The 26,443-nt window shown below is 34.6% G+C and overlaps 1 protein-coding gene and 1 long non-coding RNA gene across 4 annotated transcripts in view; one reads left to right on the top strand and one right to left on the bottom strand.

Annotated features, from left to right (window-relative positions):
- LOC140689221 (uncharacterized) overlaps window positions 1-26,443 on the top strand; it is a 213,626-nt gene that overhangs the window by 2,892 nt on the left and 184,291 nt on the right. The window lies entirely within an intron of this gene.
- The window catches only part of LOC140689219 (germinal center-associated signaling and motility-like protein), a 29,663-nt gene continuing 7,664 nt past the window's right edge, over window positions 4,445-26,443 (bottom strand). The window contains exons 1-5 of one of the 3 annotated variants that reach the window (XM_072949421.1): window positions 20,385-20,697; window positions 16,470-16,529; window positions 13,150-13,199; window positions 5,926-5,954; window positions 4,445-5,020 (exon numbers count right to left, since the gene is read on the bottom strand). In XM_072949421.1, the coding sequence (XP_072805522.1) occupies window positions 4,781-5,020; window positions 5,926-5,954; window positions 13,150-13,192 (312 nt within the window). In that variant the 5' untranslated portion in view covers window positions 13,193-13,199; window positions 16,470-16,529; window positions 20,385-20,697 and the 3' untranslated portion in view covers window positions 4,445-4,780. Of the gene's footprint in view, window positions 5,021-5,925; window positions 5,955-13,149; window positions 13,200-16,469; window positions 16,530-20,355; window positions 20,698-26,443 lie in introns of those variants that run through there. The other 2 variants (XM_072949422.1, XM_072949420.1) reach the window with 2 other exon arrangements.

Genomic DNA, 26,443 nt, shown 5'->3' with positions numbered 1-26,443 from the left:
GAAATAGTCCAATTTATTATTTTCCTTTGTTAGTATTATTTTACCATTTTAGTAGATATTTGTCAAAACCAAGATCACTAACATAACATATTGTCCTACATTTTTGTTAAATCATTTTTTTTGACACTTAAATCTGCAATCCATTAATTTTTGTTATAAGGTAAGATGAGAATTGGGTTTTCTTTATAGTGTGAGGAAGGCATGTAGCTGCTGCTTCTTCTGTTTTCTTTTCCTTTTTTTTTTTTTTTCAATCTCTATGGGTATCTGGCTGTGGTGAGAAAATTCTGAGATGTCCTGTAAGTTTCCTGCCCTTGGTATTCAGTATAATCTCGCCCCCTAGAGTATGTAAAGAATGATTGTCATGATGGATTTTACTTTTGATTAGGTTATGTTATAGACAAAGGTAAAGTGATTTTTCCAATGTCGTTAAGGCCTCAAGTCAGCTGACTTTGATTTAATTAAAAGGGAGACTATTTTAGCTGGATCTGATCTACTCAGATGAGTCCTTCGGAGGGACTTGGCCCTTTCTGAAACGAGAGCTTCAAAGCATGAGAGAAGTTCTCCTGTTGGCTTTGAAGGAGTGAACTTCGATTTTGGAGAGGGACCCATATGTGAGGGAATAGCAGATGGTGTCTATCAGCTGAGGGCTTGAGCTAAGCAACCAAAAGAAAATGAATTCCAGCAACAACCATGTATGTACAAGAGGACACAGAAACTTAAATGAGTCTCCAGCCCTGACAGCAAGCACCTCCTATGCAGCCTTTTGAGTTCGTGAGCAGAAGATCCAGTTCACCTATACCAGTACCCACAGAAATGGTGGGTAATAACTTTGGATTGTTTTAAGCCAGCACATATGTGATAATTTTTTATGGTACCATAGAAGACTAATTAATTCCTGGTTAATACAAAACTACTTATTGAAAAATGTACCACTGCATTATGAGGCCACCTTGGCCATCAACCACATGCAATTCTATTTCACAATTCTCTATTGACTTTCACTGACTACGTAGTCAATGCATGTGCTGATGCCACATTATCTTTTTATAATAAGTCTTGGTATCTGGTCGTGTTCAGTCTTTCAGGTTTGTTAATCTGCTTTCAGGTGCCCTTGGCAGTTCTGGGTCCTTTGAGTTTCTGTATGAATTCTAGAATAGACTGGAATTTTTGAAAAATAAGTGCAGGGGTTTTGATTGGGATTGCATTGAATCTACAGAGCTAGCTTTAATTCTGTATTTTACTTACAGTTCCTTATTTAATGTAGAAAAAGTTGATTCACACTATGAGCAAGTAGTAAATATATTTCTTTTCCCTTTGTATTCCTGTCTTAATTTCACTACCAAATTTCAGTATATGAAAACCTTTTCCTTACTCTATCTTTATACTAGTATTTACTTATAATCTTTCTAATTTATCATTGTTAATTAATACTATTCATTTCCTTGCTGTAAAAGATGACGAAGTTGGTATGTTTACACCATCTTCCACTTTCCTTAGTTTTTTCCTCAAAACTTTTGTTTTATTTCTGCATTATTATGGCTTGTGACATAAATATTTGTTTTTAGTTGGCCCTGAGATGAAATGAATTCCATGATATTGCCATTTTTTCTTTCTTTTTTTATTGAGTTATAGTCAGTTTACAATGTTGTGTCAATTTCTGGTGTACAGCACAATTTTTCAGTCATACATGAATATACAGATACTCATTTTCGTATTCTTTTTCACTGTGAGCTACTACAAAATCTTGTATATATTTCCCTGTGCTATGCAGTATAAACTTGTTTATCTGTTTTATATCTACCCATCAGTATCTTCAAATCTCGAACTCCCAGTCTGTCCCTTCCCAACCCCCTCCCTCCTCACAACCACAAGTTTGTATTCTATGTCTGTGAGTCTGTTTCTGTTTTATATTTAAGTTCATTTGTTTTCTTTATTTTTTTTTTCAGATTTCCCATATGAGTAATATCATATGGTATTTTTCTTTTTCTTTCTGGCTTACTTCACTTAGAATGACATTCTCCAGGGACATCCATGTTGCTGCAAATGGCATTATGTTGTCATTTTTATGGCTGAATAGTATTCCATTATATAAATATACATCTTTATCCAGTTATCTGTCGATGGACATTTAGGTTGTTTCCATATCTTGGCTATTGTAAATAATGCTGCTATGAACATTGAAGTGCAGGTGTCTTTTTGAATTAGGGTTCCTTCTGGATATATGCCCAGGAATGGGATTGCTAGGTCATATGGTAAGTCTATTCCTAGTCTTTTGAGGAATCTCCATACTGTTTTCCACAATGGCTGCACTAAACTGCATTCCCACCAACAGTGTGAGAGGGTTCCCTTTTCTCCACAGCCTCTCCAGCATTTATCATTTGTGGACTTTTAAATGATGGCCATTCTGACTGGTGTGAGGTGATACCTCATTGTAGTTTTGATTTTCACTTCTCTGTTAATTAGTGATATTGAGCATTTTTTCATATGTCTATTGACCATGTGTATGTCTTCATTGGAGAATTGCTTGTTTAGATCTTCTGCCCATTTTTGAACTTGCTTGTTTGTTTTTTTCTTATTAAGTCATATGAGCTGTTTATATATTCTGGAGATCAAGCCTTTGTCGGTTTCATTTACAAAAATTTTCTCCCATTCCATAGGCTGTTGCTTTGTTTTCCTTACGGTTTCCTTTGTTGTGCAAAAGCTTGTAAGTTTAATTAGGTCCCATTTGTTTATTTTTGCTTTTATTTCTATTTCTTGGGTAGGCTGCCCTAGAACATTTTTGAGATATATGTGAGATAATGTTTTGCTGTATTTTCTTCTAGAAGGTTTATTGTGTCTTGCCTTAAGTTTAAGTCTTTAATCCATTTTAAGTTTATTTTTGTGTATGGTGTAAGGAAGTGTTCTAGCTTCTTTGATTTACGTGCTGCTGTCCAGTTTTCCCAACACCATTTACTGAAGAGATTGTCTTTATTCCATTGTATGTTCTTGCCTCCTTTGTTAAAGTTAATTGACCAAAAGTTTATGGGCTCATTTCTGGGCTCTGTATTCTGTTCCATCAATCCATATGTCTGTTTTTATGCCAATACCATGCTGTTTTGATCACTGTAGCTCTGTAGTATTGTCTAAAGTCTAGGAGGATTATTCATCCAGCCTTTTTCTTTTTCTTCAGTAATGCTTTGGCAATTCTAGGTCTTTTGTGATTCCATATAAATTTTATTACAGTTTGTTCTAGTTCTCTGAAATATGTCCTGGGTAATTTGATAGGGATTGCTTTAAATCTGTAGATTTCCTTGGGCAGTGTGACCATTTTAACAATATTTATTCTTCCAATCCGGGAGCATGGAGTATCTTTCCGTTTTTAAAGTCTTCTTTAATTTCCTTAATCAATGTTTTGTAATTCTCCATGTATAAGTCTTCACCTCCTTGATTAGATGTATTCCTAGGTGTTTTATTACTTTGGGTGCTATTTTAAAAGGAATTATTTCTTTACTTTCTTTTCCTGTTGATTCATCATTAGTGTAAAGAAATGAAACTGATTTTTGTACATTAATCTTGTATCCTGCTACCTTGCTGAATTCTTTTCTTAGTTCTAGTAGTTTTTGTGTGGAGCTTTTAGGGTTTTCCACATATAGTATCATGTCATCTTCATGTAGTGACAGTTTTACCTCTTCTTTTCCAATTTGGATCCATTTTATTTCTTTTTCTTGCCTGATAGTTGTGGCTAGGACTTCCAAGACTATGTTGAGTAGGAGTGGTGAGAGTGGACAACCTTGTCTTGTCCTAGATTTTAGTTCGAAGGTTTTCAGTTTTTCATTGTTGAGTCCTATGCTGGCTGTAGGTTTGTCATAAATAGCTTTTATTATGTTGAGATATGTTCCCTCTATACCCACTTTGGTAAAAAATTAATCATAAATATTTTGTCACTTACAGCCTTTGTGTCCTTATTGAGAAGCTGGCATATCATTTGGAATATCCTTGGGAATGAAAGTAAAATAGATGGATTACTTACGGATTTACCTAAATTTTAAAACCAGACACTATTCATCCTTCCTCATTTGAGATAACTAGTCATAGGTTAAATTAAGTAGTATGTTGTGAACAAAACTATAAGCATGTATATTTTCATTTTCTTAGGAATCTTCAAGCAGAGTTCTGTGATTTACTATTGGAAACAAAGACCCCAACCCTTATTCATTTATTCCTCTTTTTTTTTTTTAATGGCACTCTCAGTTTCTCCTTTCAGAAAGGCCAGTTATCAAAAGGTATTAGTTTTTGAACTACTACCTCAAATTTATGGCAAGAATCTCTAATACATGGAAAAGATAAGATTAAAGTAAATATCAGGTCAGCAAATGGTCTAGTCACTGGTCTTATATTTTACAAGTTTATTTAATATATTAGACCTCAAAAACTGAAATAGATGATTAGGAGTATAAATGTTGGCTTTTGAAATTTGGAAAGCAGAATTGAAACTGGATATTCTAAGTTGTATATCTGTGGGTGTTTGTCTTACGAAGGTTTTCCCACCACCTCCATGTCCTCAGACCTTATAAACAAGAGGATGCAGAATACTCTGTCTCATTACGTCAATCTATATGGCTTTACCCAAACCACAGAAATGCCGTATTTCAGAGTTTCTCAATGCAAATATAGTAAAAGGACATAATTTCTAAGATTGGGCCATAAATGAATGTTTCATGAACTGCTGAAAGAGAAGCTCCCCTGGAGGCCACTACGCTGTATCATCTTTGTTACTGGAAGACGTTGAGGAATGAAGGTTCTAGTGAGGAAGTACAAATTCATAATCATTCTCAGGGGTACAGGAAGAAGACCTAATAACAGAAGTCCTGAGACGGGCATATTCTGTTTCCGACCCTTCTCTTAATGGTCTCCCTCTTCCTGTGGTAGACAGAACGTTCTCATAACCATCATCATTGGAGCTCAGAGAGGGTCTCCGATAGGGCAGGTGATTAATGACAGTGTAGCTCACTTCTTCAGAACCACTGCCGTTCTCATTTTCCTGCCAAGAAAAAAAAGAGATCAAGGATCCAGAATCATCCATCAGGTTTTAACTCAGTGACCCATGCCTCCTTTCTTCTTGTCTGATGGTGATCTTACACCTCAAGTGTTCAAAGCCCTTTCTCCAAGCCTCTTAGAGACCTTATTTTAGCAACATGAACTGTGCTCCAAACTACTACTCATTCTGCTTTCATTTCACCTCAGGGTAATAAAAGAGGAAAAAAAGTCACTGTTGTCTCCCTGAATACCTAGAGAAAAGCAGTCGTATATTTTAGGTCACACATATTGAGGTGCAATATATGCAGCAATCAGATCTCAATAAGTAAGTATTCAAGTTACATAGCAATCCATTTTCATAGGATAAAATGCAGTTAATAAAATTTACAGTTTAAATACATTGTCAGTTGCATAGACCTATGAAAGAAAATTAAAAAACATGAATACTACATGTTAATTAAATCAGTATAATGCTTATGTATTAAAAATAATAGACATTTTAATATGTTTATTGATATTCCATACAATGTCTAAATATAAACGCTAATTCCTGGACATATGGATTAAAGAGGAATGTGAAAAGATAAAAAGAATTGATGCTCTCACATTATAACTGTGAATTTGATTTCATTTATTTTTGTTACAAGGTTTTTGAAAATTAAAATAATAGATTTCAGTAGACTTGGGACAAGAATAAGAATTTACAGATTACCTAAATCTGTTAAAATATTTCAATATTTTAACTTCCTTTTATATCTGCATTAAAATGAACAAGAATATTATTTAAAATATGAAAAATTTGACAAATCCATTCAGAAGTCACAAGTAAAGGAAGAGCTACAACTAGGCTTATATGAAGTTGTCTGTATTTTGACATTTATTAGACAAATGTAATAATTTCTCTATTACCTGATTAGAAGTGGATGGGACATCTTTACCTGGAGGATAACAAATAAAAAGGATAAATTGGGAGTTCGAGATTTGCAGATACTAACTAATATATAAAAAAATAGATAAACAGTAAGTTTATATTGTATAGCACAGGGAACTATATTTAATATCTTGTAGTAACTTATGGTAGAAGAGAATATGAAAATTCATATATGTATGTTCCTATATGACTGAAGTATTGTGCTGTACACCAGAAATTGACACAACATTGTAAACTGAGTATACGTCAATAAAAATATATGTATGTATATAAAAAAAGAAAGCAACCTGAGAGTTGTAGAACTTCACAGGCTGGTGGTAAGGAGATGGTGAAAGAATAAAATACAGTGATAAAACTTCATCTAAACATCAGACATGATTCCATGTTATTACTACGTTCTCAAGGCTATATGACAAAATGAAGGAAAAACAAATGTTATGAGGCAGTGTCAATACTGTGTTTCTGTGTAAGTGACTCACACCAAAGCTGGGGAATAAAAGTGGATTTTGAAACTGAGTAACAAAATTTTGTCCAGAAACATGCTATGACAATAGAGTTTGGCAAATATTTTTTTAAAGAGTAATTATGGCTGTGATATTTAAAATATAAATTGTATGAAATTATCACAGGAAAAGCACATGATTTTTAAGATGAACAATTATTATAGAGATAAGTATTAAGTAGCAATCATTATAGAGAAAAGTACATTATAAAGAAAGTACTAAAGTAACAAAAGTAACTATCTCCAGTTAAATCCAGATTCAGGTTGATTATACCTATGAATACTGAAGCAAATTATACATGTGTTAATCTGAGATCAACTACTAGTATTTTAATAAAGAAGTTATTAGAGAGGTCACAGAATACTAAATATATCAAAATCCCAATTTGTAAAAGGAACATTGACTAATTAAGTCTACAGCCTACTAAACTTGGTAGTGGTTCTTAGCAAAATCTTAGAATATATTAAACAAATTAAACATACTTTGTATAACAAAGTTTGTTAGTAATTTCTAATAGCTCACTGTTCTTCACAAAAAAAATCATGTTCAATGCATTGATTTCAAATATTTGCAGCAACATGGATGTTCCTGGAGAATGTCATTCTAAGTGAAGTAAGCCAGAAAGAGAAAGAAAAATACCATATGAGATCCCTCATATGTGGAATCTAAAAATACAAAACAAAACAAACAAAACATAAATACAAGTCAGAAACAGACTCATAGACATAGAATACAAACTTGTGGTTGCCAAGGGGGCGGGGGGTGGGAAGGGACAGTTTGGGATTTCAAAATGTAGAATAGATAAACAAGATTATACTGTAACACACAGGGAAATATATACAAGATCTTATGTTAGCTCACAGAAAAAAATGTGACAATGAATATATATATATGTTCATGTATAACTGAAAAATTGTGATCTACACTGGAATTTGACACAACATTGCAAAATGATTAGAACTCAAAAAGTTTAAAAAATTTTTAAATAAGAAATCCATATAATCACATATCTTTATAAATATAATTATATATAATTTAATTAACAAATGTTTTTAATTAATATCATCTTATAATCATAAACTGAGAGAATTATGTAGCCTGAATACAATTCAATTAAAGCATTAGAGGCAAGAATCTGGGGAACTAAGCATCAATATGAAGGGCATGAAGAAATCAAACAGTATTGGGTGAAGTGGTTGCAGCTTTTGGTGCTGAAGGTGTTAAAAGAAGTATCATATTTATTCTCAGAGTAAAGACGTGAAACATGTCATCACTGTGCTAAAGGTCAGCTGAATTAACATCCTTAGTAGATTTCTATTTGAGGTTAAGGCATTGATTGGAAAAGAATATGAATCTTAGAATTAGAACAGGAATATCATGAAATTTCTGATGACTGCAATTAACCTGAATTCCAAAACCAGCAAGTAAGACTATGTTGTTAGATGAAGGACTGCCTCTCATCCTGAATAAATAGTGAGACTCTTCCTTCCTTGATTAAAAACCCTGCAGAAAGTCATCTTGCAGAGGAAAGCCAGCCAGTATCCCTCAACAAAACACATCATTGTATTCAGACTGAAAATAAAAATCAGATCCAAGTATGCCCTTGAAATGAAAGAGATTAGAACAGAAAGAGAATATATACCTTTTTATTCTTTAATATTTATTAACTACCTGCCCAAATCAAATAAACAAAAGGGTGAATTCAACAACATGGTATTTGATTGAATTGATTCTGTGAGTCTTAAATTATGAAGGAAAACACACATGTTATGGGACTGAATGTGTGTCTAGATACTGGTGCACTTACCAGAAGATCTGGACTCAGTATTTTAGCTCAGAGTTGAAATTATTAACTAGAGTGGCTGCCTAGGAACTGACCTCAGTAATGACCCTTATAAAATAGCATTACTATTTCAGGTTGTAATTGTCTCCTATTAATGCTGTAATAAATTACCATAAACCTGATGGCTTAAAACAACACAGATTTATTATCTTACAGTTCTACAGATCAGAATTCTTAAAAGAGACTCACTGGGCTAAAACCAAGGTATTGACATGGTTGCATTCCTTTCTGGAGGCTTTAGGGGAGACTCCATTTCTTTGCCTTTTCCAGTTTCTGTAGACTTCCCTTATTCCTCGGATCATGGCCGTCTCCATTGCTTCAAACCCACTATGGCTATTTGAGTTTTTCTCATGCTGCATCACTCTGACATTGTCTTTTCTGCTTCTCTCTTCTACCTTTTAAGAACCTTTGTGTTTACATTGTGTTAACCTGGATAATCCTGAATACTCTCCCCACCTCAAGATTTTTTTTTACTGTCATATAGTCAGTTACAATGTGTCAGTTTCTGATGTACAGCATATGTTCCAGTCATGCATATATATATATATATATTCATTTTCATATCCTTTTTAAATAAAGCTTATTAGAAGATATTGAATATAGTTCCCTGTGCTATACAGAAGAAATTTTTTTGTCTATTTTTATATATAGTGGTTAATATTTGCAAATTTCAAACTCCCCAATTTTTCCTTTCCCACTCCCTTTCCCTCCCGAACTATAAGATTGTTTACTATGTTTGTGAGTTTATTTCTGTTTTGTGGATGAGTTCATTTGTCTCCTCATTTTTTTTTTTAGGTTCCAATTATAAGTGATATCATGTGGTATTTTAATTTTTCTTCCTAGCTTACTTCACTTAGAATAACATTCTCCAGGGACACCCGTGTTGCTACAAATGGCATTATTTTATTCTTTTTTATGACTGAGTAGTATTCTATTCTATAAATATACCATAAATTCTTTATCCAGTCATCTGTTGATGGACATTTAGGTTGCTTCCATGTCTTGGCTACTGTATATAGTGCTGCTATGAACACTGGGGAGCATGTGTTTTAAAATTAGAGTTCCCTCCAGATATATGTCCCAGAGTGGGGTTGCTGGGTCATATGTTAAGTCCATTTTTAGTTTTTTGATGCATCTCCATACTGTTTTCCATAATGGCTGCACCAAACTGCGTTCCTACCAGCAGTGTAGGAGCGTTCCCTTTTCTCCACAGCTTCTCCAGCATTTGTCATTTGTGAACTTTTGAATGATGGCCATTCTGAATGGTGTGAGGTGATACTTCATTGTAGTTTTGATTTGCATTTCTCTGCTAATTAGCAATATTGAATATCTTTTCATGTGCCTATTGGCCATTTTTATGTCTTCTTTGGAGAACTGCTTGTTTAGGTCTTCTGTCCATTTTTGAACTGGGTTGTTTGACTTTTTTTTATTAGCTTGGATGAGCTGTTTATATATTCTGGAAATTAAACCTTTGTCAGTCACATCATTTACAAGTATTTTCTCCCATTCCATAAGCTGTTTTTTGTTTTGCTTATGGTTTCCTTTGCTCTGCAAAAGCTTATAAATTTAATTAGGTCCCATTTGTTTATTTTTGCTTTTATTTCTATTGCCTGGGTAGACTGCCCTAGGAGATCATTGCTAAGATGTATGTCAGAAAATGCTTTGCTATGTTTTCTTCTAGTAGGTTTATAGTGTCTTGTCTTACATTTAAGTCTTTAAGACATTTTGAGTGTATTTTGTGTATGGTGTGAAGGAGTCTTCTAACTTCATTGATTTACATGCTGCTGTCTAGTTTTCACAACACCATTTGCTGAAGAGACTGTCTTTTCTCCATTGTGTATTCTTGGCTCCTTTGTCGAAGATTAATTGACCATAGGTCTGTGGGTTTATTTCTAGGCTCTCTATTCTCTTCCATTGATCCATGTCTGTTTCTGTGCCAATACCGTGCTGTTTGAATTCCTGTACCTCTGTAGTATGGTCTGAAGTCTGGGAGGGTTATTCCTGCAGCTTAATTCTTTTTCTTCAATATTGCTTTGGCAATTCTAGGTCTTTTGTGATTCCATATAAATTTTAGGGTGATTTGTAAAATTGTCATTATATGGGGGTGACATGGTAGTATATTCTGAAGGCTGTACACAAAAACTGCTAGAGCTGAAAAAAGAATTTGGCAAGGTAGAATACAAGATCAACATACAGAAATCAGTGGCACTTCTTTACACTAATAGTGAAATATCAGAAAAGGAAAGTAAAGAAATAATCCCTTTTAAAATTGTATCCAAAAAAATAAAATACTTAGGAATAAATCTGACCAATGAAGTGAAATATTTATATGTGGAGAACTACAAAATGCTGACTAAGGAGATTAAAGATGACTTAAAGAAATGGAACGATATCCCATGTTCTTGGATTGAAAGAATTAATATTGTTAAAATGGCCATACTACCCAAAGCAATCTACAGATTTAATGCAATCCCTATCAGATTACCCAGGATATTTTTCACAGAACTAGAACAAATCATCCAAAAATTTATATGGAATCACAGAAGACCCATAATTGTCATTGTGGTTTTGATTTGCATTTCCATGATGTTTAGCATCATTCAGCATATTTTCATGTGCTTGTTGGCCATCTGTATGTCCTCTTTGGAAAAATATCTATTCAGTTCTTCTGCCCATTTTTAAATTCGGTTGTTTGTTTCTTTGATGTTGAATTGTATGAGCTGTTTATATAGTTTGAATATTAACCTCTTGTCAACCATATGATTTGCAAACATCTTCTCCCATCCAGTAGGTTGTTTTTTGTTTTGTCAGTGGTTTCCTTTGCTGTGTAAAAGCTTTTAAGTTTAATTCAGTCCTATTTGTTTATTTTTGTTTTTATTTCCATTGCTTTAGGAGACAGATTCAAAAAATATACTGCTGTGATTTATGTCAGAGTGTTTTGCCTACATTTTCCCCTAGAAGTTTTATAGTTTCTGGTCTTACATTTAGGTCTCTAATCCATTTTGCGTTTATATTCGTATGTAGTATTAGAGAAAGCTCTGATTTCATTTTTTTTACATGAAGCTGCCCAGTTTTTCCAGCACCACTCATTGAAGAGACTATATTTTCTCCTTTGTGCTTTCTTACCTCCTTTGTCATAGATTAATTGATCATAAGTATATAGGTTTATTTCTGGGATCTCTATTCTGTTCCTTGATCTATGTCTGTTTTTGTGTCAGTACTATGCTGTTTTGATTAATTGTAGCTTATTGTCTGAAGTCAGGGTGCATGATTCCCTCTGCTCTGTTCTTCTCAAGATTGCTGTGGCTATTTGGGGTCTTTTATATTTCCATACAAATTTTTATTTATTTTAGTTCTGTGAAAAATACCAAAATTAGTATTTTAATAGGGGTTGCTTTCAATCTGTAGGTTGCCTTGGGTAGTATCATCATTTTAACATTAATTCTTCCAACCCAAGAACACTGGTATATTTTTCCATCTGTTTGTGTCATGTTCAAATTCTTTAGTCACTGTGTTTAAATTTGTGGTTCAAGAACTGATTAAAGGACCAAGGGGACTGCCCTGAAAGAATATTCTTTATATTTTGGCCTTAGTAAAGGATGGCTAGGTCTTGGACAGTTTCTCAGATTTAATTAGATGGCAACTTTGATTGCATTTACTGTTCAGATAAGGTCTGTGTACTTCACTAAAGCAGCAGAATGACAGATATCTAGATACATTTGCTTTCATGTGGAGGGACACCAGTGCTGCTTCTTTGGTGTGTCTCAGAGCTTCAGCAGTTTCTGTCTCTCTGTCAAAATCTGACTTGCACAAACATTGATCATTTCATATACCCACAGGACGTATTAATGGTCTACTACATGGAGGACATAAAGCTGATAGGTCCTAGTGAACGGAAAGGAGCAGGTACCTCAGGCCACTTTAAACACATAGGTTGCCAAAGGAAAATGAAAAAATCTGCACCTCACTGAAGTTTGAGGGGGGTTAGTAGCCTGAATTATTTCAGGATAACCGCATCGGATTCAACTTGCATCTCCTCTTCCTATAAATCAAAATAGCACAATATTTGATGAGCCTCTTAGAATTTGGGTAAGCTATATACCAGTTGGAATTAGGCCCAGAAAGAGAGCATCTCTTGTGATAAATGATTAATCAGTTACAAAATCTGATTCCATAAAAATATTAATGAAATAAAGGAACTCTAGTAAAACTGATTAATCAAATAATAGAAAATCTGCATGTGCACATGTGCACACATGCACATGCGTGCGCGTGCACACACACACACACACACAGAAACTCTGTTAGAAATCAGAGGGCATCATTATAGATCCTACAAACTTTAAATACATACAAGGATATGATTAACAATTTTAAGCTAAGGGCTTCTGAATTTTAGTTGAAAAGGACAAATTTGATGAGAAATGTAACTTTCAAATCTGACAAGATGAATTAGAAAATGGAGATAGTCTGTAACTTCAAAAGCATTTACATCTATATGTTAAAAAATTATTCACAATAAATATAACCTCCCCTAGATTATTTTTCCAAGAAAATTCTACCAAAGGGTAGAAGAAGTAAAATCATTCATACACAAATTCCTCAAGAGCGTAGAAAGATTCTAAATCTGGGTCACCTAAGAAGCACTGGCATCTTAGATGTACCCAAGAAAGGGTAGCACTGGATCATAGAGAAGTGGCCAGCAATTGAGAACCCAAACAGTGGAATGTGGTGTCAAAACAAATGAAGGAAGGAAGAATTTCAAGAGGGAGATGTTGAGCAACATTTGTAAGTGCTAGAAATAGAGTGATTTACAGCATCCCTAGTTTGAGAAATATTCTGAAGCAATGACTTACTTTTCTTATCTTGACCTTGATTTTCTCTCTCAAGTGTAGTCATTTCCTGCCTACAAAGAAAAGAGATAATAACATGAGACACTCCAGTTCTCAAAGCTAAAATTGCACTTGAAAGGAATGTTTCTTTGCTCTTAACCTAAGGTCATTGCTAGATTACATTTCAAAGGTTAAGTAAAATTAAAAGTCTGCTTACTTTGTCTCTTTCTGAAAAAGTATGAAATACAGTTAATAACACGGTATTATATAATTGAAATGGTTAGAGAGTAGACCTTATACGCTCTCACATAAAACAAGGCAAATGTGTGAAGTGATGGGTGTGTGAATTACTTCAGTGGAAAAATACTTTCCAAATGTGTACATATATCAAATCATCAAATACTCTAAATATCTTAAAATTTTACATGACAAGTTACTTCAGTAAAGCTGAAAAAAGAAAAACCACAAAAATGTAGGATAATAATGAAAAATATGAAGAACAGACTCCATAATTTATGAAACTTCAGGAATTACTAAATTCTTAGACCATGCATATTGTATATTATCATATATACAGAGAACATATGTGCAGTATGGTGAAATCAGGAATGATTCAATGAAGAATATTGAAACACAATTTGTTTCTCTGCTATTCTTCATGAGAGAGTACGTATCTTCAAAGACAAATGAGAAGTCTTAGAAATTCTAACTGCCAACTTACGGTGACAGACATTATGTGGGCTAATGATGAGAGAAATAGAGATTATTTCCACAGGGACAGAATTCTTTATGAAAACAGAGAAGAGACAAAGGGGTTGGGATTGCCAACACATCACCTTTTGTTTGCTTCCTGGACTGCTAAATTTGAGAGGAAAAATGGAGATGGCAAAGGATACAACCTGTCCTTTGCAAAGAAGGTAATACACGCAGAACAGAGATGTGCCCAGGGCAGAGGGAGAGTATTTGGTGAGGAGGCAGTCTGAGACTCATACTAAAATCAAAGCCTGAATCTTAAGTTACTTCTCCTCTGCACCCTCCCCAAGCAAATGCTCAGATGTACACATACATATCACTTTATCTCAAAAATGACCTGCATAACAAACATAACACAAAAATAGCACAAACAGTGTATTTTTTAAGGCAGACAAAGAGTGATTATCTGCTATTAAATATTAAGAATAATAAGACATGGAGAGGGAAAGTGGGCCAGCATAAATCAGGAAAACAACTGAAAGAAATGACAACATTTTAGAGAAATTAAAACAGCATTAAAAACATGGAAAAGTAAAATCAGTTCCTCTAGAAACAAAGCAGTAGCATGTAAAGCACACTGGAAAATTAAATGGTATAAAATGAGGAGGTCAAGTCGTTAATTATGAAAAAAGAAGGCCTAATATAAACATAGTTGTTATTTCTGGAGGTGAGAACCAAACAAATAAAATAAAAGTGTTCAAATATATAAAAATAAAACTTAAAGACTTGAAGCTGAATATTGATTTTATAGGGAAAAATGCACAAATCATATGGAACATTGTTATGTAATGCCTTCTGAACTTCAAGAATAAATAATGAATCCCAGAACATCCGTGGGGAAAAAACTGCAGATAAGAATCAGAAACTTGGTTCTATAACCTCACCAGATACTTGCTATCTCCTTTCCAACCACAAAATGTAAAGGAGAGTTGCAAAGAGTCACAGGGCAGTCATAGTCCCTCTACTGTTTCTACTTTTTTCTTTGTGCAGAGAAAGCAGATATGAAACACGTAGGAAATGACTGATTCCTGCAAACATTGTTTCACATCACCAGCAAACACCTAGGCCTTCCTCTCAATCCCTCGTCCTTTTATGCTTTGTAGCTGCAGGAGGGGCCATTTCAGAGGTAGAAACCCAGACCTTGAAATGGAATGATTAGGAAAGAGGTTGAGTGCAAAGATATGAAAAGCCCATGACCGATAAACAAGTCAGGGTGTTTCTGTTCATCTAAGCCAAGGCAAGATACCGGTGTCCAGATATAGATTGTTTTTTTTCACTGCTTCTTTTTTTTTTGTCCTTTTTTTCCATTGAGTGTCTTGTGAGGGTTGGGCAACAGATAGGCACTTATGAGTCAAACAGTGGTTAGTGTTTTGACAAACACATGGCCCGTAGAGGAAGATGGACTATGAAAAGCTAAATTAACAAATATAAAGTTACGAGGGAGGAGTAAATAGATGGAGCACAAGAGATTTTTAGGGCAATGAAAGTATTCTATATGATACTGTAGTGGTGGCTACATGTCATTATGCATTTGTCAAAACCGATAGAATGTACAACATCAAGAGTGAACCTTAATGTAAACTATGGACTTTGGTTGATAATAATGTGCCCATGTTGGTTCATCAGTTGTACCAAATATGCCACACTGATGAGGGATGCTGAGGGTAGAGGAGTATATGTGTGTGGGTGGGGAGGGCTATGTGCCAACTCTATTTTCTGCTCAATTCTGCTGTGAACCTGAAACTACTCAAAAAATAAAGCCTATTAATAAATAAATTATATGTATGTATGTGTGTGTGTGTGTGTGTGTGTATATATATATATATGTAAAGTTACAAGTTAAGATAAAGGCATGGCAAATATAAGTGAGGGAGGTGGGGTGGGCAGTGCAGGAAATCCACCAGGTGTGGAAAAAGCATTACCACATAGTCTAGTCAGGGAGATTTTTCAGAGTATTCACAAGAGCCAGCATCTCCAGAAGAGATGATATCAAGCACAAGCAAGGAAAACAAAAACCCTGAGCCCTAACAGAGCTGTATGTACCAGGGTCCTGAGGTGGAAATGATTGGTGGCTTGAAGAGTGTGACTCCCTGGGAGATAATGGGTGAGTGTGCAGGGTGAGATAGGACATTGGAGAGGTACACAGGAGTCAATCCTCATTGAAGCCCCAGGTGAAGAATTTGGATTTTATTCTGGATGTAAGAGAGAACCATTAAAGTGTCTTAAGGGAAAGTCATAATTAGACTTGTATTTCCCAAAGAGTATTCTGGCTAAGCATAAAGAGTATGTTAAAAGTATGGCCATCGCAAATAGCCAACCAAAGCCAAACATCTTTTATTTCAGCTGTACATTCATGAATTTGCTTTATATAGCTATTAAAAAACAAAATATGTACACCCACTAATACCCCATCTTTCATGTTTAGGTAGACTCCCCATCCAACATTCTGCGAAGGTCTTAGAAGCAATCAGCAAAGAATTGGATCATTGTGGTTCTAAGAGGTCTAAGATAAGGTGTTATCTCTCTTGGGACAGAGATTCTGGAAGTTAATCTTTGGGAGAGGGAAATGCTCTGATATGCTGTGTTCTTACCGTTTACTTTTCACATCTGGATTCTCCTTCCCGAGCTGCTTTTGATTGTCTTTCAGGCAACTATAGGAAAACAGAAAGAAAGAGACTGTTACCTCCCTCCAAATATTTTCATCTCCTTTTCTAGCTTTCCTTGCCATGAAAACCAAGCGTGCCTTTCAATTTTGTCAAACTTCTCCTTTCCTTTGAAATTGGTAGTTGTAGTTACAGAATGCAATTTGGAAATTGACCACAGGGGCCAGGCTGATGATGGAGCAAAATGTCTGTAGTGTGATCTTTGATCTCAATGTGTCGTTTTTAATAATCAGGAAAGTTCCAAGGCTGTAATTGATCAAAATTGGGAATGCAAGTTTCCTGAGTCACCAGAAGAGGTAGGAGGGGACAAAAAGGTAGAAAGACCTTAATAATGGGAGGGTGCAGACTCTCCAGTGAGCCCAAGTAGCATCAGCAGCTTATGAACATCCATGTGCAGTACTAGGACTATCGACCCTGGTCCTCTGAGCCAGAGCAAGGTCCTCCAAACCCTGCTGTCTTGCCATCAAAGTACATATAGGGCAATGTAATCTTCACCACTATTCAAGAAATTCTGGGGGAAGGGGATAGCTCAAGTGATAGAGCACTTTCTTAGCATGCGCAAGGTCCTGGTTTCAGTCCCCAGTACCTCCTCCAAAAATAAAAGTAAATGAATAAACCTAATTACCTCCCCTCAACAAAATAAATAAAAAAAAGAAAAATTTAAAGAAAGAAAGAAAGAAATTTTTGTTGTACATATTACTCTTAGGGTTTTCCCATAAATTAAAATCATTCTTATGAGAATCAAACACAGACTGAATGATGAAGTTGTGACCAGAGTGACAATGTGATTACACTGTGGTTATGTAATAGTTAGCAATAGAGCCAGGCTCATAATTCAATTAATCAAATCTTTCATTACACCTGTTGTACAACAAGCATAGCATTACTTTGGTCTTTTTCTGCTGTCATCAAATCCCCAACATTGGTCTGTTGTCCTGTTTCTATATAGGGCTGCATATAAAATATCTCAGACTATGAGCTTCACACTTGTTTACTGGCTTTATTCAGAGAAGTCATTTCCTCAGTGTTGGTGTTTACAGTTAAAGAAACATTGTTAGATATTGACATATAGAACCACTAAGCAGAGAATAGAATTTGTTAAATACAAAGTAAATCAGATTTGCAGAGGAAGGGACCCTTTTCTTTTACAGAATATATTGTTATAGAGATTTCTGGATAATATTCAAAAGCGGTCAGATTTTGATATAATGATTATTAGTAGGATAGATTGTAAAATCAGGTAAAATTTAATTTCATCATCCCCGTCTTCTGTTCTTTTTCTGCCTTCCTAGAGTCCAGTTTTCTTATGATTTCATTTTCCTAAATTGGTCAATGAAGAAAGAATCTACTAAAGTAATTGTCCTTGAGGTTATTAATGATTCACAGATTTAACCTTCTAAGGGATGTTTGTATTTTAAAGTTTAAAAAAAGTAGGAGCATAAACTTCTTAACTTAGTAGGAACCTAGTTAGAGTTTGAAGTCATTAATATTACTGAACATAACTGGGCATTAAATTCTACTGTACATGAAGTAAAAGATTTTTTTAAATCAAGCAGAATTCATGTAACATCAGACATTGGTGATATACAAAGATTTGTTGACTGTATTAATAAATTATCAATAGTCTATCATTAAAATATCAGATACTAAGTTAAGCCTAGAAGTGTATGTTTGCCAGAGTACTGAGATAATGGCTGATTTTTCCATATTTTAAGACCTACATGTAAGATCCATAACCAAAAAATTCCTAGAAGGGAATATAGGCAGAATACTCTTTGACATAAATTGTAGTAATATTTTTTGGATCAGTTTCCAAAGGCAAAAGCAATAAAAGCAAAAGCAAACAAAATGGACCTTATTAAACCTAAACATTTTTCACTGCAAAGGAAATCATTGACAAAATGGAAAGACAACCTATAGAATGGGAGAAAATATTTCAAATGATGTGGCTGACAAGTGGTTAATATGCAAACTATGTAAAAAGCTCATACAATTCAATATCAAACAAACAACCCATCAAGAAATGGGCAGAAGTTCTGAATAGATTTTTTTCAAAGAAAACATACAGAGGGCTAACAGACACATGAAAAGTTGCTTGACATCACTAATTAGTAGAGTAATGCCAATCAAAGCAGCAATAAAATATCACCTCACACCTGTCAGAATGGCTTGCATCAAAAAAACTACAAATAAATGTTGGAGAGGATGTGGAGAAAAGGAAACAGTTATACACTGTTGGTGGAAACATAAATTGGTGCAGCCACCATGAAAACCAGTGTGGAGATTCCTCAAAAAGCTGAGAATAGAACTACATATGATCCAGCAATTCCACTCCTAGGTATATATTTGGAAAAAAACAAAAACACAAACACTAATTCAAAAAGACACACATATTGCAGTGTTTATACAACATCGCTATTCACAATAGCCAAGAAATAGAAACAGCCTAAGTGCCCTCAACAGATGAAAGGATATAGAAGCTGTGAGATATATGTATTTATACTATATCTACTCTATCTATCTATCTATCTATCATCTAGATAAAATGGAATATTACTCAGTCATAAAAAAGAATGAATTTCTATCATTTGCAACAAGATGGATGGACCTAGAGAAAATTATGTTTAGTGAAATGTCAGACAGAGAAAGAGTCATACTATTTGATATCACTTATATATGAAATCTAAAAAATAATACAAATGAATATATAGACAAAACAGAAACCAATTCACATATACAGAAAACATTCTAGTGGTTACCAAAAGGGAGAGAAAAGGGGGAGGGACATGTTAAGGGTATGGGATTAAGAGAGATAAACTACTATTTATAAAACAGATAAGCAACAAGGAGATAGCACAGGATATTATAGATACTTTCCTGGAATAACTTTGAATGGAGCATGATCTATAAAAATACTGACTCACTATCCTGTACACTTGAAACTAACATAATATTGTAAATCAACTATACTTCAATAAAAAGTAAATCAAAACAACAACAAAAAGCACATGACATTCAATAAGGTTTTATACCAAACAGTGTAGGTCATCAATACAAAGTCTATTAACATAATTTACCACCTTAGAATCTAAGAAAAAAATTACAAGATTTTCTCAATAGTTTCAAAAAATCCATTTGATAATATTGAGCCCCATTAACAATAAAAATCCTCATAAAATGTATTGTAAGTTGGAACTTCCTCATTTTGATAAAAGCAATATATCAAAAACATACAGCAAGGTTAATAAAAACGAAACAAGAAACAAGTAGGCTTTGCAAGAAATGAAAAGGAAGAGAAAAATCTTTAACTTTATAGCTGATGTGTTAACTATGTAGAAAACCCAGTAACATTAACAAACCTTTAAAATAAATGAGGAAGTCAGCAAGGCTGGTGGACACAAAATGACCTTACAAAAGTCAGTAGCATTTCAACAATACCAGGCTAGAGAATAATGCACTTCATAGATTTGCTGTTTTAAATGGTATCTCGAAATCAACCTAACAAAAGAATGCAAGAAAAAAACAAAAATTGCAACTCTTATTAAAACACATTAAAGAGTTGAATAGGTACAGTTACAAACAATTTTTGATTGGAATAGTGTATTTGAATTAGCATAGCATTTTTTGCCCTCTAGGTAGTCAATGTTATCCCAATGAGAATTCAAGCTGGCACTTCTGATAAAATTAACAAATTAAATTTTTAATGAGTATGGGAGGGAAAAGTCCTCAAAGAGCTAAATCAGTTTTGAAACAAAGAGTGATGAAGAGAGCATGTTCTGGACACAGTTGATGGGCAATGCAACTTCTATTCTACCTTCTTTTCAGAGAAAGGAAAGCAATTACCATCTTCCTCTGACTCTGGTGATTGTTTCCACCAATATTCAAGCTGCAAATTAGGTGCTGCCCAAAGTGAGAAGAGGCCTTTTTATGGCTCTTCCTCTGAAAATCAGGCTCACAGAGGAATTTTCTCCACATAAACATTCTGGTGTCCATTCTCCAACCTCATAGACATTGTTGGTAGGGGGTGCAGAATTCTTAAATGGACAGTCCTTCTAGAAGCCTCCTGGGCAGGAGGGGCTCCCCTCAGTCAGTTCTGTAGGGTGAGAATATCTTTATAAGAGGCCCAGCCTCAAACCTACAACTTCAGTCATTCCAATGATTTTTGTAAGTACCAAACTCTTTATATTAAAACCCATCTTACTGGGGGAAAAAATCTGCTCTGCCTTATATTTCTTATGTCAAACCTCTATGATGTCATTGAGGATAGCATCACACCAGATACCAAGTCATACTACAAAGTCATAATAATAAAAACTGTATGCTGCCAATAAAGTTATAGGCCAATTTTTTTTAAATTGAGTACAAAGGAACAGAACCATCTATATGTAGAAACTTGAATATAATAAAGAAGGAACTACAGTTCAAAGAGAAAAGAGTGGCTCTTCTAGTAGATGAAATCGCAAAATGTGGCTTAGTTTTAGAGAGAGAAAAAAGCAAAATTCCTAATTTAAGCTATATACTAATAGGGATTGATGATGTAAATAACAAAGTCAATCAAAGAAATGTCAGAATAATAGCTTTATCATATAAGAATGGGGAAAAACTTCTTCAGTTCCACTCCTAGGAAATTACTCAAAACACATATCCACAAAAGCATTTGTACGTGAGTATTTTTAGAAGCTTGATTCATTACAGCCAAAAATCAGAAGCAAGTCAAATGCTGTGAATAGAAGAATGTATAATCATAATCTTGTATATTTGCACATAAATAAACTCTGGAACATTAAACAATAAAAAAAGAATGAACTTTGGTACACGCAATGTGGATGAAACTCTTCATTAATGTTAAGTAAAAGATAAATGCAAGAGTATATTCTTTTGTACGGGACCATTTACAAAATGGCAAACATGGGAATAGAAACCAGAACAGTGTTTGGAGGTGACTGACTGACAAGAGGCATGGAAACTTTCGGGGATAATGAAAAAAAATATATATATATATATATATCTCATGATTGGGGTACCAGTTATATAGGTATCCACATTTGTAAAACTCAAGTCTTACACTTAACATTTGCTCATTTCACTATATGCAAATTTTGCTTTAATATAGAAATCAATGAAAGGAAATTTAATTATCTTAAAAGCACCAAATCACAAACCATGAGGCAAAAAGATGACAAATTTTATAATATCAACATTTAGGATTTCCAGTAAATAAAAAATGTAACTAGCATATAGATACTCAGTAAGAACAGGTATTTGTAATAGCTAACAGAGATTCTTTGTGTGAGCCAACATTAGTCTCCTGAACCTCCTCCTAGTCCCATCTATGCACTTCCTTGTAAAATCCAGTTTTAACAAGAATCTTGCTATGAAACTTTTACTAGAAACCTCGCCCCTGATAGCTCAAATTCTTCATCCTCCACCATCCCCCAAGTAATATCTGATCATCCCGGCCTGTCTTCAGCAAGAATTCACTCAGGTTGGTTTAGCCGAACCACTTTTATCCCTATTTCTTCTTAGCAATTTTTCACCCACTGACCACCCCCCAACTCTGTTCCATAGTTATAAATCCCCACTTGCCCATGCCATACTTGGAGTTGAGCCCCATCTGTCTCCTAGACTGTAAAATCAGGTCTTCTTTGCCATCTTTCACATGTGTCATTGAGTATTTTTTACTTTAACTTGGCTAACACTCAAGAGGTGAGTCTGCAGTATTCAAAAGGTGCTTGCTAATCCACAAGAATGCAAGAGACCAAATTAAAAAAAAAAAAGATGAGTAAAGGATTTGAACAGTAAACATTTGAAAGAAGCTTTGGTGCCTAACGAGCATATGAATAAATACAGAAAATCACCAACAAACAACCAGAAAAATGAAAATTAAAATAGCACTTGGATACAAACTTATATTAAAATGAATGAATGGCAGAATTAGGAAACATGCGTGTTCCAATTGTAGGAATGGATGTGGAGATGCAGAAGCTATCCAGAAAGGGGGAGTAAAAGGTGCAGCCTCTTCTTAGAAAAGAAACAGGGTGCATTCCAGGTCACTACTTCCAAAGGGATGTAAGAGGTGTGTTCTCAATGTCCACAGAAGGACTTTGGTGCGAGGGTTGGCAGTGAATGAATGGTATGAAGTGAGTGCAGATAATGAACACGCAGAAGCAGCTACCTAGCAGATGCACTTACTCTAACAATTACAGATCTCAGAGATATTGATTAGTAAAGAAAGTAAATAATAGACTCATTTGACATCATATTATCATTTGTATCTATTCAAATTTTAGATAAATAGATCCTTTCTCTCTAAGGTTACAGGTGAAATATGCTATAATTGATACTTATGGGAACAGGAGTGAGATTGAGAATCAGGGAGGAAGGAGAAAAAATAGTGAGAATGGTCTTGCATAGGTGAAAGTTGATAATAGGTTAAGAACTAGGGAGTATGGAATGGACCTTGAGGGCATTATGCTAAATAAAAAAATCAGACAGAGAAAGACAAATACTATATATGTGATCTCACTTATATGTGGTATCTTAAAGTCACCAGCACATAGATACAGAGAAGACACTGATGGTTGCCAGAAGTGAGGGGTGGCAGGGAGTGAGAGAAATATGTGAAGGTGGTCAAAAGGCACAAAATTCCAGTTATAAAATAAATAGGTCTTGGGGATGTAACGTACAGCATGGTGGCTACAGTTAATAACACATTATAGATTTGAAAGTTGCTAATAGAGAAGATCTTTAAAGTTCTCATCACATGCAAAAAACTGCAACTGTGTGAGGTGATCAATGTTAACTAAACGTACTGTAGCAATTATTTTGCAGTATAAACAAATGTTAAATTATTATGCTGTACACCTGAAACTAATGCAATATTATATGTCAATTATATCTCAGTAAAGCTGGGGAAAATAATAAACAACAAATAATGAAACAATGAAGAATATAATATATAGTAAATAATATAATAAACATATACATTATAAAATATAAATATATCATAATAACATAATAGTTAATAAATAAATAAGAACTAGGGAATATGGTTAATTTTAAAAATACTCAAAAGAATCTCATGACAGGGGCTTAAACCAAGACCATCTTACACTTGCTACTACTTTCTACCACGCCTCAGTTTCTCTCTTCGTGGTGATTTCCTTATTCATTTCTCCACTTTTAAAGCACCTACAACTTTATTAAAAATTGAATGAAAATGGCAATGCAAAATACTTCTCAGTGGTCTCAAGGAAGAGTTAGTTTTGAAAATCTCTAGCCCATTCTTTCTTTTTTTTTCTTGGAAAATGTAACAGCATCACCAAAATTCATTACATTCTACCATTGCTTAAATATTAGCTAATGAGAATAAAGAGGGGAAGTCTATGTGATCACCTACATGAGGAAAATTCACCTGCTTCAGCCTTGGGACTTTGCCTCAGATGCTCCAGTCTCTGATGTCTGGCCAAGCACTTGATACATTTAAAATGTAATGGCAGAATTCATCTTCATTTGTAAACTGACTATACTTCAAGTAAAAAATAAATTAATTTTTAAAAAAGTAATGGCAGAATTGATGAGACGATGAATCAAGTTTGTCTTAAGGCCAATTTTCCTATATTTTGTTTACTATCTCTCCTTTCTAAAGTCAGGGGCACACTAAAGCTTTATTTTCTGGGAAATATCCAAGGTTTTAATTTGATTATTTTAGTCCTGAGCAGGAATGCATGGCTTCTTTATAAACAGTTATAGAGATTCAGTTATGAAGATTTCTCCAAAAAACTTCTACAAGTTCTAAATCCATCTTGTCTGAGGAAATTAAGACTGTGTCTAATTCCACCAGAGGCAGTATAGATTTTCTGTTATTGAATCTTCCTTTAAACTATCACCTTTGAAAGTCTGGGTCATAGAGAGATCATAAGATATTCAAGATGACCAAGAACAATAAAACTATCAATCTATAGTTCTGAAGTTTTTTGTGCCATTATTAAGAAATTGTCGTATCATTTTTCGTCAATTAGGGCCTGTTTGCATGATGTGTTCATAGGTACACACAAACTTCAGATAGATAGGTAGATGATGTAGAGGAGGAAAACTTATCCTCTGCTTTCTTTAGGTCTCTGGCTGGGCCTAAAATTAAATTGACATAAGACAGGTTAACAGGAGGAAAGCATACAAATTTTATTTAATTTTTGCATATACATGGGAGCCTTCACAAGAGAATGAAGACCAGAAGAAACAAGCAGAACAGGAAGCTTTTATACCTTTTAGACAAAAAAACAAAACATCTGTGAAGAATTGACAAGGCAGAGGGGTTTAGGCTAAGGGAAATAAATGGTGAAGATGTAACACAGTTTATTTATATAGCTTTCTTGGTCCTCAGTTGATAAGAATTTCTCCCTTCCTCCTGGTACAAGAGAGCATCTTTCAAGTGAGTGATTTAGCTCATGCTTTCAGGGAAGAACCGAAAGGGTGAAGGGGTCAGAATAACTGTCCTGCTTCTGCTGTTTCCTCAGACTCCTTCAGCTTAAAATAGTCGATATACCAAGATGCTGCATTTGGGGATAGGACATCGTGAACTCCATCACTGAGTAGACGGAGAGAAGATTCATACATTCTAAACATAATGTGTGTATCAGGTACAGATTTCCAGAAGAAGGAAACATTCCTGATTATCCATTTAATATTGAATCCTTTAGATGAGCAGCAGGCAGAAGGCTAACCCTGCATCCCCTCGGTCCCCTCAGAGAACCATCATCAGGCTTCACACCCTCCCATGTTCCAGAAGGCCTAGAGCACAGCCTGGATATACCTTCTTCTTGAAAAGAAGTCTTATTTAAGTTCTCTCTCAAGTAAGCAGACAAGGCTTGCAAGCTTTGGCGTCTTGCTGACTTCGTGTCTAATGACTTAAACTGCCTCTTCTAACTGTGAGTTTGAAACCTTTGTGCCCTAAATTTCAAAACTTGTACGAATGGGGATAACAATGTCTCCTTCATTGTATTATTAGGAGGATTTAACCCAACTGTACAATATGTTTGGCACCCTTCAGCTGCTTGATAAATATCATTTCCTTTTCCCCTCAGTACCATTGGAGTAGAGTGGCTGAGAATAGATCTGGAAAACCCTTGGTGCAAGACTCATAGCTCTTTCATTAGGTGAATGACCACACAGAGGCACGGGGTAACGGTTGCATCTGGAGAAAGTAAAGAACGTTATCATAGGAAAAGGAAAGGGAGTGGGTTGAGTCTGATTCTTGTCATTTCTGTTTCCTCCATCTGGCAGATTTGATAGGGATTTGTTTGACAGCTGTAAGAGGAAGCTGGGACTCTCCAGTTCCGTCTCACCTAAGATCTATCACTGCCTCTCTGTTTCTGTGTTTCCTTCATCTCCAAATATATACAGCATCTGCCAAGATTCTCTAATTACAGAAAGGTCCCCTGGAAATGCCAGGAATAATCTTAAATTTCATTTCGGGGAATAATTTTATCCTTCTCTCACATCACGTCTGTGATCTAAATGACTGCCAAACATTGGAAATGCAGTTACTTTCACCAAACGTCTTTTTTTCATTTTGTTTTTTCCTGCTGAATTTTAGGTCTTCACCATCTCTTGACTGGTGTATTTTAAGAGTTTCTTAACTTTGTCCATTTTTTCTCTTTCATTTCACCTTACACACTGAGTTCATACAATTCTCTTTAAAATATAAGCCACATTACATCTTTCTCCAACTCATAAATTTTCACTACATTATCACTTCCCAAGTGCTTTTGAAGACTTTTTTTTTGTTGTCTAATGAAATGTATTTTGTACACAAGATTGTTCCTTTTTTTTTAATTTTTGTGAGCTACATTTTATCGTGTTTGTTTTTTATTGAAGTATAGTCAGTTTGCAATGTTGTGTCA

The sequence above is a fragment of the Vicugna pacos genome, chromosome 25, assembly GCF_048564905.1.
Source record: "Vicugna pacos chromosome 25, VicPac4, whole genome shotgun sequence".
Lineage (NCBI taxonomy): Eukaryota > Metazoa > Chordata > Mammalia > Artiodactyla > Camelidae > Vicugna > Vicugna pacos.
The sequence above is the reverse complement of the archived record's forward strand: the minus strand, read 5'-3'. Positions and strand labels throughout refer to the sequence as shown.